Consider the following 18,077-nt stretch of genomic DNA (forward strand, 5'->3'; position numbering starts at 1 on the left):
GTTCTCGTTCAAATCAGAATCACGATTCCCGTTTGGTCTAGCGGTAATTCCTTGTAGAATGCTCTCAGAGATAAAACTTATGTTAGCCTGAAGAACATCTTCTTCTTGTTGAAAAGGAATGATTGGTGGCAATGTTGATGACATGGTATGTGAACGATCAGATGAATCAATGACAGACCTATGTGACGAATCATCATTACTTGTTTTAATAGTAACAAAATCAGATGGAGAAGAAGGCAAAGTGGCAGGTGATATCAAATTAGTGTCTAGAGAGACACGACCAGAAGTTTCTCTTTGACTTGAAAAAACAGTCACTGTCGATCCCATATCGATTGCATTTACACTCTCTTGGGGTGGTACAATTCCTTCTATAATAAGATGTCCTGCTTTACTTACACCAGAATCAATTGTGTCTGATGTTCTACCACTAGTGTTTGTAACTGTTATACGGTTACTTGTGTTATGTGCATCAAAGATGTCGGAAGACTTTACTTCCGTATAATTTCTATGATCAGTAGCAAAAGACTGTACATCCTCAGCTAAATTAGTAGTATTTGTCAATGTATTATCAAAACCTGCTACTGATGTTTCTGATACAGTTTGATTGAGTGCAGTGTCTATTATGTTTGAAGAATTAAATGAATTGTCAAATACATTTTGTTCTGTTATCTTAATTTTCTCAATAAATTTAATGCCTCTCGACAAATCTGGTCCTTGGTTATTGGGTATAACAAAGTTATTTTTTAAATCAATTTGTGAAGAAGTTCTTCCAGAAGTAAGTTTAATATCTGTTGTTAACTCGTCCTGTCTAGATTCTGTTATATTGTTATGGACAAATGGCTCAGTGCTATTGGAATCAAATTGACCACCATCAGCTCCGGCAAATTCTGGTACCTGGTTTAGATTTGAACGGGAATTAACACTCATGATTTCTTTGTTAATCATTTGTTTGAGTTCCCGATCAGTAACATTATATTTGACGCCACTGCTTACGGTTGGAGCGGTATCAGGTATGGCTATTGCAGATTGAGATTGTGCATCAACGGGATATCTTACATCGGTCTTTGCAGTTGATTCATTGTCTTTAATAACACTTGTCTTTTCCTGATTTTCTGATTTCTGATTTGTCGTTTTTGATATATATTCTTTTTTAAAATTCTCAGAAACCCCTGTTGCTATATTTAATGTCATATGATCTGATGACGAAGCGTGTATTGTTTCTCTAGATTTTTCTGGAACTTGTATTGAAATAGTTTGTGACAGTTCACTTCTAGCACCTTTTGAAATTTCATCAGTATGTACAGGTTTGCCAATGGCAATGTTTGATGATGTATCTAGAGTTTCATGAGTCAAAAACGTTGACGATGATGATGATGACGATGATGACGTAGACGTGTTTACATTGTCAATAGTATCTGAACTTTCCATCAAAACAGTTGTAATAGTTTGTTTTTCACCGTCACTTTTTGAATTTGAAATTGGTTTTGGAGTTGTGATTAATGGTGGTACAGTTGGATCAACAGATTGAGGTGTCATAAGAGCGTGATTTGGTAATATTGGAGCCAATGTAGGCCAGAATGTTCTGTATTTTTGTGGGGGCCATTTAGGCGCTAGCGTTTGAATATCTGGCATCACTGTCGACGATGCGAGTTTATATATTCCTCCGCCATCTGGAAGAAATAAAGTTATATTAATTTGAATTTGCATTAAACTGTCTATGTGTTACACTGTTTTACAAAGGAGCTTTATTTTATCAATTGATTCATTTAAAATTGAGAACGGAAATGTGGAATACATATCTATTTATCTATGCATGTATTCAATTAAATACCGAAAAACTTTTAAGATTGATGATAAGCAAACGATATTTAAAAATCTAAATGAATGCAAAGAGACAAAAAAAAAGTAAACAGGGGTAAGAAATAACAAAAAATAAAATAAGGAGGAGATAAGAGACAACAAATGTTAGATAGATATATTAGTGTTTATGTATAAGTGTATTATTTCTAAACACAGTGATGACAGGAATTATGTGTGTTCGTCTTGTGGTTGGTGTGACCGCAATTGTAGTTGTGGTGACTTATTTGAATTACTAAAACAGTATGTAACTTGAAAAAACATGGAGCTATTTGGAATGGGTTATGTTTACCAAAGCTTTTCTGAGAATGATTCATAATGATATATTGTCGCAACGCAAATTATACAACCACTAAAAAGTAAAATCACAAAAATACTGAACTCAAAGTCCCTAATCAGATGACAAAATTAAGTGATAAAACACATCAAACGAATGGACAGCAACCGCCATATTATAAGTGGGTTACCATAATTTATTGTAAAGAAAAGTATATGAGATAGGAATATAAAGATAACCCATTATTGTCAAAACAAAAGATTAAGTTTTCTTTAAACTTAGTGTGTTAAGTAAATTTTCTGTCACTATAAAATAATAAAAAAATTGAACTAAAGGCCGTATATATATAAAAAAAAGAGTAATACCTTTTTTTTTCATATCTGAACTTTTTAGCGTTGCGCAACTAATTGTTATGCATGTGAAGTAAATCATATAGCCGCAACCGCATTCTTGCTATATTATATTAAACATAGAAAAAAACATGTTTACTTGTTACCTGTGTCAACACTTAAATAAATAAACATGTACTCTATACACAAAACATAAAACTATATGTCTAAAAAACCTTTCACATGACTAATGTAAAAATCGAGGCAGATAGTAACAGCTTACTTTAAATAGGTTTTTGTTTTTATAAATATCTTAATTGGAACAACAAACTAAACGATTGCCAAAAAATGGAGGACAAGAAGATAAACGGTATTTAACAATACGATAAAGTAACACGATCTCCACTACAAACTGTATGTGAAAATATGTGCCCCAGAAGGTTGATAGTTCGATTTTACTTGTGGTAACAGTTGTGGTAAACAAGTGAAGCAAAGAACAAACAGTTAAAGCATGGAACAAAAAGGTTAAGCATGGAACAAACAGGTAAAGCATAGAACACACAGGTAAAGTATGGAACAAACAGGTAAAGCATAGAACAAACAGGTAAAGTATAGAACAAACAGGTAAAGCATAGAACAAACAGGTAAAGCATAGAACAAACAGGTAAAGTATAGAACAAACAGGTAAAGTATAGAACAAACAGGTAAAGTATAGAACAAACAGGTAAAGCATAGAACACACAGGTAAAGCATAGAACACACAGGTAAAGTATAGAACAAACAGGTAAAGCATAAAACAAACAGGTAAAGCATTGTAAATAAAGTCATATGTTACATGTAATATCTGATTTTTTTATACAGGTATATGGTATCATATATAGTTACAAGTAAACTTCGTTTTCAATCAAGCTATTCAGAACAATCATCAGTGTAATACATTTAGCCCCTGTCTCAACGATTGAACAATTTCGGTAGATTTGTTATGTAAATATACATTTACAAATGCATGGCAAGTAATACGATATTTCTCAGTATGTAACCCGGATTTTTTTCTCTTAATCGATTTATGACTTTTGAACAGCGGTATACTACTGTTGCCTTTTTTTTTATAAAAAAAACTTTATTGATTTATGGTATGCATATAACAGAACTTAACAAGCAAAAGTAAATGCACGGTCTGTGTCCTTTTTTTCTTTTTATTTAATCCATTGAAACTTTGGCGGGAAATAAGTTTCTGTAGATTTTTCATACATTTAATATTGGCACGTTTCTTTTTTGTTTAAACGTCAACAAAATAGAAATAAATAAGATTTTCAAAAATTGGTATTTTTTCACAATATGCTATAAAAGCAGGAAAAGATAAAAATAGGACAAATAATTGATAAAACTAGAAGATTTTGAATATCAAATAATTGAAATCATTAGCGAATACTTTTTAAGTCTGTGATAGCTAGATGTATGGTAGTTAAAAAGATAATCATTACACTTCAATTGTATCAAAGTTATATGTATAGTTTTGTCCCAATTATACAAACGTAGGTTCAAAATGATATACAGTAATCTTGATAAAAAAATCTGACATTCGAAAACCAAAATCAATCTGCAAGACAACCTGCAAACGTAGAAAACATGATTAATAACTTTTCAACTTCCAGTTTTAATACTATCACTACACAACACATTCTATACTACATGTTGTGATGAGTTCTAATTATACAAAAATACGTTAAGTAAAGTAGCCGAATATGAAAAGTATGAAATGGTTAACATATTCGTTTTTTTTCTACTAACATCAATATAAATATCAAATATATTTTCGAAGACAAGTGTATTAATTATATATATGTCGTGTACAAGTTGCGATTTTGTACAGGTTATAACATGTATGAGATACTTTTGTACATGTTATAACTTGTATTTTTGCAATATTTTTGTACATGTTATAACCTGTACAACATCGCAACTTGTACACGACATATATATAGGTATTTAGTCTGTTTTTTTTTTATTACTATCAAATTACCTTTTATATAAATATTTTGTAGTTTTAGATCTCATCACAACTAGTTTAAGTTGGCAGGTAAGTATTAACATTTAGAAAGCTATAACTAATATATATATACTTACAGATAACATCGGTTCATTCTGTTTTCACCAAAAGCTGGATGTGAGAAGAATACCAATCCATGAGAGAAAAAGGTCGCGAGAACTATGGTTATATACGTATAAGTATCGATATATAGGTTTAATTTCTACTTCTATGTCATTAATTGCATTTTTAACAAAAACGCTGGAAAACACGCTGCTTGCTTTGCGCTTAGACTGGTAGCTTGCTTAAGATAAATCCTATTCATTTATTTTACCTTTTAAATTGATGTCACATGTGTAGAAAGCCTTAATTTACACAAGGTACAATGACTGGAGTTATGATATTGAAATCAAATCAGTACCTCATGGGTTTTTTTCAATAATAACTTCTTTCACCTTAGATCGATAAAGATTTAGGTTAATAATTGTTCTTCGATTCATCAAATCTGTCTTTGTTCCTTTCAAACATAATACAGAGTTTCTGATGACAATTGTAGTCTTTGATCATATCGTTAACAATGGTCGTATTTCCTGTTTGGTCTCTTAACAACTAGACTCACGTGATCCATCGATCCATTCTTGTGCCTGTGATATGATGTTAGATGGTCCAGAAATACCAGATAGAGAATGTTGGACCATGATAACTGGTGGAGCAGGGGTTGCTATAAAAAGAAAGATAATACGAACATACATTTATTGGATTATCTTAAAAACTTAAAACTTATAAAGATAATTTAAAGGCGCCGTGGTGTAGTGGTTAGTGCATCGGACTACTAACACAAAGGTTCCTGGTTCTATTTCCGTCTTGGGTGAAAATTTCAGGGACTGAATTTTCAGCGCTCCCTTGACACCATTTGCGAGTATGGCCTTGAGTAAACGATGATAGTCCGTCAGAAGGGGACGATAAATGGCTGACCCGTGTTAAGAGAAAGCCATATCTCTTGCACGTTAAAGAAACCCTTATAGATTTCGAAAAAGAGCAGGCTAATGTTGCTACAAGGCAGCACTCGCACCCGCAAAGTGGAAAGGGATTAATATAAGTTGCAAAACTTGTTTCCCAATCAACTATAATTAAATATGTTTAAACTAAAGAAACATGAATTTGATTATATGAAAATAACTAAAGAGAATATGGAAACATCTTAATTTAACAGTAATGTTGATGTCACACATATTTGTAGATAATCATTATGGACGTTTGCAATACAAGTATTTGATATTTGGCGATTTGATTTGGTATTTTAGAATGATATTTTTTATGGCATTTTATTTCAAATATCTATATACATACATCTATTTGCGATGAAATATGTTGTCTTTCTTTAGCTGTGTTTAATGCATTAAACTAATAAAATAGTCTTCGGAGAGACATTTCACCTACTTGAACTCCAGTATAACAGTTACAGACATTTAACAACCAACTATATTTAACATAGACAATAGATCACTCGATTGTCATTAAATTAATGATCTAATTACAGGAAAATATGATGGACGACATGAATATATCCGATTTTAGACATAAACCGCGGGGCGGATGTGCCTAATACCACTTCAGTAAAGATATCTAATCGTACTACAGATATATAAAGGGACATGTAGAAAATATGTTCGGTCGGAACAAATCTTCACTAAAGAGGCTTAAGCATATCAGCCCTGATGTATGTATTTATTGCCAAAATGTTAATGTTCAACAATATATACGCCTGGGGTAAAGTAATGCAATCAGTGATGCACGTTTCTGTGATTTTTTGCAGGCATTTGTGTGACTAGAACAAACAATATGTGTAATTAAGATGCTCAAAATATATTTTTCTGAAAATAGCGGAAACAAACATTTAAGTGATTTGGAATATTTATAACCCTAAACCTAAGCATAAAATAGTAAATAAGTCACCTTCCGTAGTTGTTGGAGGTGTTGGTGGTTGAGTTGGTGGTGGTGTTGGTGGTTGTGTTGGTGGTAGTGTTCTGACTGGCACTGTCGGTGTTTGTTGTGTCGTTCTAGTTGTTGTAGGAGGTGGTATTGTAGGTGTATTTGACACTTTTGGTTGTGTCGCAGGATTTGTAGAAAAGGTCTTTGTAGAACCTATAAAATTGCAACAAAAACATAAGTATTGGTTTAATATTTCGAATTTTATGTTTTATAAATTATTTTATTACTAAGATGTAAGCAGATCATTGTGGTGTGGTGTGAGTGTCAATGAGACAACTTTCCATCCAAGTCATAATTTGTAAAAGTACATTTAAAGCATTAAAGGTAAAAAAAACGGTATTCAACACGGAGCCTCTGTTCAAACCGAACTGCAAGCTATTAAGGGCCCCAAAAATGACTTGTGAAAAACCATCCAAACAGGAAAACCAACGGTCTAACTTATATATAAAACGAGAAGCACTTATGAACCACATCAACAAACGACAACCACAAAACATCAGGTTCCTGACGACTAAGGACAGTTACACACATATGCAGCGGGTTTTAATTACATTTATTTTTTGTAATTATTTCCCTTTTCACTATCTCTTACCTCTTTCAAAACTTCCTTGGTGAACCGAATTTCATAACAAAATTGAATAGATTGAAAGTATTCAGCAACATTTTACTTACTTGTTTAAAATCATATCTTTTAAATACATTTACAATCTTTCATATATATAATGCAAGAACATCAACTAAAGAAAATGTATCAGTTTCGCAGTTGTGTCCAACAAGAGTATAGTCTCCATAACAGGTCGATGCGAGTCATGTATATAGATATTATATGTATTTATTGTTTTTAACTTTACTTCCAATGACAAATATGTCATGTATGTTTAGGATGAGAACAAATTAACACTTAAAACATTAGATTGGAAATTCATCATGTCGCGGGAAAACAGAGATATTTTGGATAGGGACAGAACTAGCTATGCATAAATGTTAACTATGGACACCATAACGAGTTGTAGCAATGGTTCTAAACGTCGAAATAGATTGGTACTCCTTTGAAACGGGGTATCGGACTTAACATCCCCATTCTTGCGTGTGAATTTATGCATCACATTTGTGAAGTGTTTTACTGCAGGGTCGGAAGTAGGGCAAAAGTGACCATGTTGTCATACCCCAGACACCCTTACGGTCCCTCAGTAATAAGAATAGACCTGCTGAGTACTGCATGTTAGAGCATCTCAGAAAAAATATAAATTACGCACATAACATGCAATATCGACTTATAAAGTCTATCCAATTTCTTTTTTGCAAAGAATTCCGCCGAAGCCGGTGCTAAGGTCCGTCTTACACTTCTTTTTTAAGCTCTGTGTTGAAGGCCTCCTTGTGATATGCAGATGGAGAACACCAATAAAAGCGCTGTTCCTTTGCTATTTGTGTACGAGTGTGTGTTTTATGTATTTTTTTCTTTTTTAAATTGGGGGGAGGGGTCTATGCATGTGTTGATTTTGTATCATTGATAGATACCCAATATTCTTTTTTTTTAATAGAATGATTTGCCCAGACATGATTATTATATAATATTACCTCTAGTTGTTTTTGTTGTAGCAGGCGACGATGTAACTGCGGGAACCACAGCTGGTGGTTGGCCATTTAATCGTGGTATAGGGGGTAGTTCTGCTAACCCTTAACAGAAACAGAATATTATGTTTAAATAACATAATAGAAGTTAATTTTACCAACTCTTCATTAACTTTTAGAAGCTAGAATGTTTAGTGTTATTGTTTTGTTGTTTTATTACTATGTCTCCCTCGTTTTTCAATTTCTTATTTAATAGAAAGATATCTGCTTATCTCTTCTGGGTCTTGAATTGATATAATCATATTTGCAGCTTTCATGTTAACTGTGTTTCCGATATTCCGTTTTTTCATTTCTACATCATTTCGGTTTAAAAAATGACTGATTGATTGTTGGTTGCGTAACGTCCAGTGGCAAATATTTCAGGCATGTACAGGATGTTAACAAATTACTAGAAACAATAATCAAATACAATAGGTAACCCGTCCTGTGTAGAGGTCTGGGAAATTTCGACTGCTACGAATAATAAGGGTCTGGTGGATTGGGACAGACATTTTGACTTGCAACAAGACACCATTCTGACTGGACGTGACTGTGTATAAATGTACATCTCGCACAGCCAAACAGATATCACACTTTGGCAACGGTTTTACTACCAATCGCAAGAAGACCAAGAGTGACAATATTTCTATTCCCCAGTTGTCATTGAAGGAAACTAAGTTTTTATTTAAACCTCTGCCATGGTAGTATGATAGTTATCTTTGGATTTCACCTATTTTTCTTGTGTACATTTCACATGTAGAATTTAATAAGTGTACATACAGGAAATAAATGCATGATGTTCATTGTTAATTTCAATATGGGTTGTTTGGAATTGGCATTTTTCTTTACTAGATTATTGGCTGTTGTTTTGTGTTGTTTTGTGTGGTTTTATATTTTGTTTATCTCTTGTTCGTTCGTTTGTTATGTGACTTGTTTGCTTATCTATTTTATTTCATCTTTTATCGATGTTTGTAATAATGATGTCACGGAATAAAATCAAAAAAAGTTCACTGACCTGGTAGTTGTACATTTGCAGCTTTCCTGCCAGGTGTATCAATGGTCTCCTTTATCTCCACTGTAGGGTTGATTTTTAATAAGCCGTCTATTACAGATTATAACATACAATTATCAATCATAAAACATTTTAACTACCTTAAAATCTTAATTATAACGGAATACTTATCCCCTATATTTTGTATACAAAAACAATATCTCTAAACAGTAATTCTTTTTCTACTGTACAATTTTGTGAATTTCTGAATTTTTCAGTGCAATGCAGTTATGACATTAACTAAGACTAACAGACTCGGTTATCATTTTAATATGAAAAAAGCAGATGAGTCGGGCAACAAACCAACAACATAAATAGGAAAAGCTTACTCTTTTCCAGCTGTTGGTTTGGTTTCTCTTGCTGTGAACCTGTGTTTTCAAAGACATTTACAGCACACCTTCTTTCATATATTAATGTACATAAATGCATTGCATATTACGAGCATGGTACACTTATGTATACTTCAATTTGCACATTGACGAATAAAGTTTGATAGGAGGACCATATGAACAAAATCTTACATTTTTTTTAAAACCTTTGAGGGTCTGCATGGGGGTTATTGTCTTTTTATATTTCTATCGTGTATGCCCATTTTATATTGTTAGTTTCATTTGATCATATATCCCAACTTTTTTGTTTTAATAACCCGTTATTCTCCACTTCTTTTGTATTGGTCCATCCTTGTCTTCTGTAAACCCCCATTCAGACCCTCATATTTTACATGTGTTTTCTGGATATACAATTATTATTGAAATAAAAGTGTTATGATTATTATGATAATATTATAGAATATATATCATGATACTATATATATAGAGTCGAGTATATAATATATATACTAGTAACTAATACATTTGTTTTAGATCAATATATGTCATGTTTAGATACATGTTTTTTATCCATGTTTTTTATGTTTATATTTTACGCTTTGATAACTAATCAGAACCTTCACAAATGCAAGCAAGCTCCCAGTCTTTTTTCTTAATCCTAGCTGCTATGAAAGTTGGGGAGCTACCATTTAATTTTTGATTTGGGGGCTAGGACGAAATTTAAAAAAGAGGGCAGGACAGGAGTTTTGAGGGAAAAAGAAGGTAGGATGAGACACTTTGTCGAATAAAAAAAAATGCAGGATAACAATTATATAAAGAAGTCAGGATAAACTAAAAAAAAAAAGGCAGGACTGAATAGGATGAAAAATAATAAGGCAGGGCAGAAATTACAACTAAAAAAATGCCACCTCCTTTTAAAATCAAATGGTAGCTCACTTAGAAGACATTGCTAATCCAATCTAGGAATACTTATTCGTTGTTTTGATTCCAAGACTCAATATCACTGTATTTTCATTTTATTTTTTTCAATCAATACAGTAAAATTGTTTGAACATTCAAAGAATCGCAAATAATTAGCAGCTAGAATTATAGCGCAATCATAGCATTTCAAAGGAAAGAATTAAACAGCAAGCATGCACCCTTTACTGGCTATATGCGTACATTGCATATGACCATCTATAAGATTAGCATTCATTGACACACCTTGCAATGTTAGCATTAATGCTTCATGCCAAAAATGTCATGCACATGTACACAGAACACCGATAAATATAACATAACAGTATCATATATATCTTATATCTTTATTTCATAAAGTACACAGTTTCTGAATCATATAGAAATATATACAAAAACTTATAATGATAAATGTCTAGCATTATATAAACTCTATAACACATTTCAAAACTATATCATAATTGAAAATGAATACAATTATAGCAAGAATGCGCTTGCGCCTATCCTATACGCAGTGCATCCCACACCGAAAGTCTTACCAAAGGCCAACCAATCAATGTGGTCACCAAATGGGATAGGTACACCTGTGAATAATGTCTAAATAATTTATCTTTTTTTTTTAATCGTACTATTTTTTACTTGCTGACCTTTTCACAAATGAAAAATTGACACAGTTGGTTTACTCTATATTACATTATTCGAAGATCGGAATGAATTACATACGTATGCCTTATAATTTGAACTTTTTTTGACAAACTTCAAGAACAAAAAAAAAAAAAAAACGAGCTAAAGTACAATTTGATTAATATTCAATCTTGACCACGTGCATCATTTTTTTTTATATATTTAAAACTTTAATCAAATATGATTATAGTGTTTACATTTTATTTAAAACGCGTAAGGACGTTCAAATTATTGATAAACATCTTTTATTCAAATAGAGAAAACAATTATAGTTATTACTTGAAAATTGAAAGGTTTACGTCTGTGCAATTCACATAATAAAGTTGAAGTATTTAAAAAAAAATAATCAATATAAATTTTTAAAGCATAAACATTTGAAATATTAAGTTGTGATTATAATCATACAATGATCTTTCATATATTTTTTTTATTATTTTTACCCTTTGTCTTTAAAAATATAATTTCAACCGGAAGTAGTGAAGTCTGTTTATGTGTCGATACTAGATTCTTACGCATTCAAATTATTGCATATCAGTCACTGTCGTTGTGTATTAGAATTGTGTAATGTTCTTTTGAAATGAAACACCTAACATCACCGATCCACCAGTGTTAACCCAAAACCACAAATACAAACATATCCTGAATCTTCTTATCATTGACTAGTGATTTCAAAAAAATAAAATTAAAAAAAAATGTATATTAACAAAGTCCAACATTACAAAGATAAGAAGATTCAGGTTACAAATACTTTGATCTTAGTAAATATAAACACTCACCAGTTCCTGTTGACCCTAAACTGGCCTGCCACTGTATCTTTGAGCTCTTGGCTCCTTTTGTTTGGCATGATACTGGAAAGAAAAACATTCGGCGTTAGTAATCCAATTCTTTTATATTGTAACACAATATTAATTAGGGATATGAAAACCAAAAAATCACATTACAATTATAGTATAGACAACACAGTATGTAAACTGTTCATTGTTATTAGTGCTCTCTCTTCTCCGTTTATGAAATAGAGGCAGACAATATTAAAGGGGGACACGATATAAATGATATTAAAATATACAACAATATATTAACTCAAATCAACCAACTATAGACTGAACAACACAAACTCAATAAAAAATAACAGAGATAGAGGGGTATCATGTGCTTTCGGAGGGAAAGCTGATTGCTCCACATACAACAACCGTGAAATGACTGTTTAAATAAGGATTGAAATAAAGTCATGATGCTTGGCTTTTTAATTTTTGTTCGCTGTCTGGGAAGCAGTGAAAATCAAATTACAAGAAAATAACATGCATGGGCTATTTGCCACTGGACGTAAACCAAACAGCAATTTATCAATTAAAGCACAATTTAAAATTAAACTTTTCTTCAAGTTTTGTCCATGCACATAGTGCATTGAATTGACATATCAACGATATAAGGATGAGGCTTAGAAACGGGAAAATGCGAGACTCTGCCAAGCTTTTTCCCTTTTTCGGGCCGAATCCTTATATCGTTGATATGTCAAGTCATTGCACTATTATTGTCTTTATACTGTAATCTAGAAAAAAAGGCATTTTAAATTGTTGTTTAATGTTTAAACGTTATTTATTTGATTTGAATATTGGGGAAAAAATCCCCCTTTTAAAAGGACTCATACCGGTATCAGGCGGAGAAATATGCAACGCAATGACATGTACATTACCTGTTGAAACCCACGCTCGATGGTGAACAAATTCGTTTGAGTATGGACAAAAATATCCACAATAAGCAGAAAACATAATGATATAGGTTTCAAAAATTATTAACAAGTGAAATATGTTTTTTTTTCAAAAATTGTAAAAGAAGTAAGTTTGAGTCGTTCCACGCTATTTTGTATACATTGGAAACAGGAACAGGTTGAGGAGGTCGTATGAATAATTGAATATAGTTTCGGCAACTGCTATTGAAATATTCATGAGGAGGAGTGATATCGGGTCGGGGACTGTATATACGACATAGAAATATACAGTCAACGCATTTTGACTTCTCAAATAGAAAGTGTGCAGTATATATTCCAATATGTTCCCTATAATAAATGTATTTTTCAACTATACGTTTGCTTCTTTCCCATGCTCGAACAGAAAAGACAGCAATGTGGACGCTTAAAAAGGGAGGTAACTTGCACTTTTGTGTCGAAATGACAATTTAATGATAGAATCAATCTCTGATCTATGACATTTATAATGATTTGAAAAAAAAATGGGATCCATAAAAAGACGAATACTTGTGTACACAATCAACATAAATGTCTACGTAATAATCGGTCAAATAAACACAAACAACAACAACAACAGTATATACTATAAAGTAAACAAATATGATAAAACGTAAACACGACAGAAGGGGTCGGGGGTGGGAGGGGGTCCTCGGAGGGGGTCATAAAAGTAAAAATATTTAAACAAATACCATGATGTAGAACGAGTAATGCCAATTGACAAGCGATAGAACAAAAAAAATATGAATAAATCATGCATCAAAACGATCTGGGTTCTAAACTTGGAGCTCCAGAAGAGAAAACATTTGAGAATCATGAGGATTATAAACAAAAAGAGATATTGAGTATTTCTGAATTGACAAAGGACTTTTTCAGCAAATTATTGCAATTTGTTTGCATAGGCCTTATTCCCTCGAGCCTGTGTAACGTGCCGGGTAATTTTCATTTTTCGTTTATTGTGACATGGCCATTTATTTCCACTTCATCCGAGCACAATCTCCCTTTATGACCTTTATCAGAAAGTTGATTCATTTCTTTTCTTTATTTACATCAAAACGTTGACCCTCTTGATACAGTAACAGAAATTCATCAAATGTACACGTAAATTAATCAACCATATATAACAACAACAAAAAATGAATAATGGAAAAGTTATAAATAATATTGTCATGTAGCGTCATTAATTATTCCATATTTATATCTTCAGTTGCTAAACGTGTTATATAATTTCGTAAGACCAATTAAGGTCAGAGGAGGATATCCTGTCAACATATGTCTCAACTGTCACTGTACAGGTCAAGGTCAAACAACCACATGCTGTCAGTTTCTTTATTTTATTTCAAAATAAGGTATAAAAGTTTCTTGTATTGTGAAAAAAGTTTTGTATAAAATTTAAAAAAATGCGGTATGATTGCCAATGAGACAAAGTTCCATCAAAGTCAAAAGCAATGAGAAAAAATATCAAATAGTCAGCTAAAAGGGCCCCAACATGAAAAATGTGAAACAATCCTATTGAGAAATATAACATTATAACCTATAACAATCTGTAACAAAACAAGTACTACTGACATAATCAAACGACAACCACTGAACTACAGACTATGCTAAGACAGCAACCATTTGATTTTCTGAGGGGGGGGGGGGGGGGGGGCTATGGTTTTTTTTGGAAAAAAAAGTTTGTTTCCAGTTTTTGGAGAAAAAAATAATTTGTTTTTGATTCTGAGAAAAAAAAATGTTTGTTTCACCCTCAGCTGCCACTATATGTAATGCTAAAATTGAAAAAAAAAATGTTTTCGACTTGTTGCGAAAAAAAATTAGATTTGTCCAGAAAAAAAAACCATAGCCCCTCCAGAAAATCAAATGGTTGCTGCCTAATAGAATATCGACAACCACAGAACTACAGTCTATGCTAACAGAATATCGACAACCACTGAACTACAGTCTATGCCAACAGACTATCATCAATCATTTGAATTCTATAATAGTCTTCAGATCCAGAATTCAACCAATCATATTACTGAATTTGGTATGTCTAGCACATATTGTGTACAGTTAGTACCTAGTGGAAAGTAGTATGACCCAAAGGTGAGATGCCAGTTACATTAGAGACACAAGAAATAGATAGGACTATATATCTATAACTATCTACAGGATTAAGAAAAATGAAAATTAAATTTCTATTAGCGGGTAAAATTATGTCTGATAGAGGAATTTTCTTCAGAAATTGATATATATTAGTTCACACGAGAGTGTAGCTATTTAATTGCATTTATAGTTGTAATGAAATTTCCATGGGTAAAATCATCTCTAATTTAGGACTTTTCTTAACAAATTGGTGTATATCTCAGTTCACATATTAACGTGCATTTATAGTTGTTCATAAATAGCCGAAGGGGATATCCTCCTTGTTACTTGTTCAATTGTTTGTAAAATTAATTATGGTATCTCGGCAGATCACAGCAACTATTCATTTTTACATAACTATAATAAATTACCGTCCAATACTTTGTAAGATTTTGTCTCGATCGGTCACGTTGTCATGTTATCAAGTGACACAAAATATGACAATTAACTATATTCTGACATGAATCACAAAATTTGATGACGCAAAAAAAAAAAGAAAAAAGAAAAAAAGTTTTCAATAAGCTTTGTAATTGTAAATTATTAATGCACATTCTATGTTTTTGTATTTGCCTTTGGAGAATTTTTTGTACTAATGTGTACACATTTAACTAACGTCGACTGATTGCATTTGATATACACAACATTTTTTATTAATTCTATTTCACAGCACTATGTTTTATTAATCGTCCTATTTATACATATTTTCCATAGTACTAATAATAATGGTCTTTCAAGTAATAAGTACCAGTGGCGGATCCAAAGGGGGGGGGGGGGTTCCGGGGGTGCGCACCCCCCTTTATTTTTGCCGATCAATGCATTTGTATCGGGACATATGTTTTGCACCCCCCCCCTTTGCCCTGGGTGCCCTGGGTTAGCACCCCCCCCCCTTTCGAAAATTCCTGCATCCGCCCCTGAAGTACCTTAAATTTATGAAGATACAAATAAACTGTTCTTAATTATTTTCCTCGAAGAGACACACAAGGAGGGTTAAGGGCCATAGAATAAACATTGAGGGGATTACAACATATTTCTCTTTAACATACCACAGACTGACAGGACAATTTATTTCGTATGATCTTATGCCTTTATAAAGATACTTTTATTTAAACGTCACTATCTTTCATTTATGTGTTTGTTGACTATATTTTTATTATAGCTAATTCTCATAACTTCGTATAAAACGTCACTTTATTTCCTTTTTTTATATTCATTAGAGCTAATTCTCATTACGGTGGTAGTCTACATCAAAGTGTCCACGTCGTAGGGCGATCCGAGAACTTCACGTGTGATACATGGTATAGAGAGGTGGGATTTATTTCCTTTTTTTATATTCATTAGAGCTAATTCTCATTACGGTGGTAGTCTACATCAAAGTGTCCACGTCGTAGGGCGATCCGAGAACTTCACGTGTGATACATGGTATAGAGAGGTGGGATACATTAAAATATGTAGGATATAAGTGTCATGTAAATATCAAGTGTTATATACTAATGTAACACTGTGTCCATTAATGTCACATGATGCCAGGCATGACCTAAAAAAGCAAGCTATTAAACGTCTCTCTCCCCGACAAAAGATCAAGGTACGCGTCTCTTTCCCATCAAGCTACACGTCTCTTTCTCGCGTGATTTGTTCTATGAAATTTATTTATGTGACAGTTTGTTAGTTATTAATGAGGATAGAATAGATGTGGGGTATACATTAATTGGACAGTAACCTAACGATTAACTAGTAGATATAGATAAAATATAGCTGGTAACCTCCAGTTTTCGATTGCTGACACGTGTCTGTATAATATAGTTGACTAGATCATCCCGGGTCTATAAAACTTATTTAACAAGACATAATTGAAAATCTGCATCCAAATTATTCAAACGTAACAAAACAACGTTAATCTTTAACTAGAGACACTAACTCAAGTTCTCCCTAATTTGACACAAACATCTGCATTTCCCTTAATCTCTTCTTGTTATAAATACGTTTTTATCTGGCAATTATAAAAAAAGAAGATGTGGTCAAAACCGTATGATTGCCATGAGACAACTCTCAACAAAAGACTTAAATGACAAACAAATAACACTGTTTATCCGTTATTCTCCGTCATGTATTGAACGTAAGGAATGATATCCTCGTGTTATGTTTTAAAAATCTGAAATAGACTCCCAAACATTAATGTGTGAAAACCCTTACAGGAAATAAGATATGCTTTCCAGAACAATTATGAGCTAGTGAGGGGCAAGCCTTTACATTTCAAATTATTTTTTTAAGTAGAGAGCTACCTTATTAATAAATTATAGTAGCTGTAATTATTTCCGTTTGTACTTGCAACGAAGAAAAGACTATTATCACCGTTATCGAATGAAGTTTACATAACTGTGTTTTCCATTCACCACCGATAAAACTGAAGTTGAAAAGACACTGAAAAATGAACCACGAAAATATACCAATTGCATTAAGTTTAAAGTAAACTAAACTGGTTAAATTCTTTCTTGTGCAGTAAAGTTCTTAAATATTAAAACAGCTAACAGTTCAACTAAAACCTAGTCTGATTCTGCTTTTAAAAATATCAACGTTTTGATTGGACTGCTAGGAGCCTTCAGTTTAAAAGAATCTGGCTACTTTTTCCATAAATGTATGCTATTTAGCACTTGATTGACCTATTGTGCATGATATGACGTATTTAAGCTTGAAATGAAATATTTGCCACTGGGTATTAAACAAATTTTTTGAGTTCGTATGGCTTATATGAAGTTTACACAATCAAGCTAATCAATTAGTTATGAATTTAAATACTTTTATAAAGTGCGGGGTTCTTGGTGGCAGAGTATAACGTTTACTAGCCTATCAACACTGCGGTTATGAGTTCGAACCCACCTCGGAGTGTGTTCGATTCAGATCTTTAAGACTTAATTAACTAAGATTGTCAGCTTTTCAGTTTCAGTCGAAAACAGATTGCTTTAAGTACTTAATTTTGCTTCACAGATAAAACCAAGTCACTGTTGTACCGCCTATTGTGCTTACATTGTCATTAAACACTAGCAATCAACCAATATATCAATTGGTTTGGCATATTAGTATTACGTATATATATGC

At 32.5% G+C, this 18,077-nt stretch overlaps 1 protein-coding gene across 1 annotated transcript in view; it reads right to left on the reverse strand.

The window, feature by feature from the left end:
* The window catches only part of LOC139494581 (uncharacterized), a 35,046-nt gene that overhangs the window by 15,576 nt on the left and 1,393 nt on the right, over positions 1 to 18,077 (reverse strand). The window contains exons 3-8 of the mRNA XM_071282741.1: positions 11,893 to 11,964; positions 10,972 to 11,016; positions 9,111 to 9,197; positions 8,063 to 8,161; positions 6,449 to 6,637; positions 5,112 to 5,213 (exon numbers count right to left, since the gene is read on the reverse strand). Of these exons, the coding sequence (XP_071138842.1) occupies positions 5,112 to 5,213; positions 6,449 to 6,637; positions 8,063 to 8,161; positions 9,111 to 9,197; positions 10,972 to 11,016; positions 11,893 to 11,964 (594 nt within the window). The remainder of the gene's footprint in view (positions 1 to 5,111; positions 5,214 to 6,448; positions 6,638 to 8,062; positions 8,162 to 9,110; positions 9,198 to 10,971; positions 11,017 to 11,892; positions 11,965 to 18,077) is intronic.

The sequence above is a fragment of the Mytilus edulis genome, chromosome 11, assembly GCF_963676685.1.
Source record: "Mytilus edulis chromosome 11, xbMytEdul2.2, whole genome shotgun sequence".
In the NCBI taxonomy this organism is placed as follows: Eukaryota; Metazoa; Mollusca; class Bivalvia; order Mytilida; family Mytilidae; genus Mytilus; species Mytilus edulis.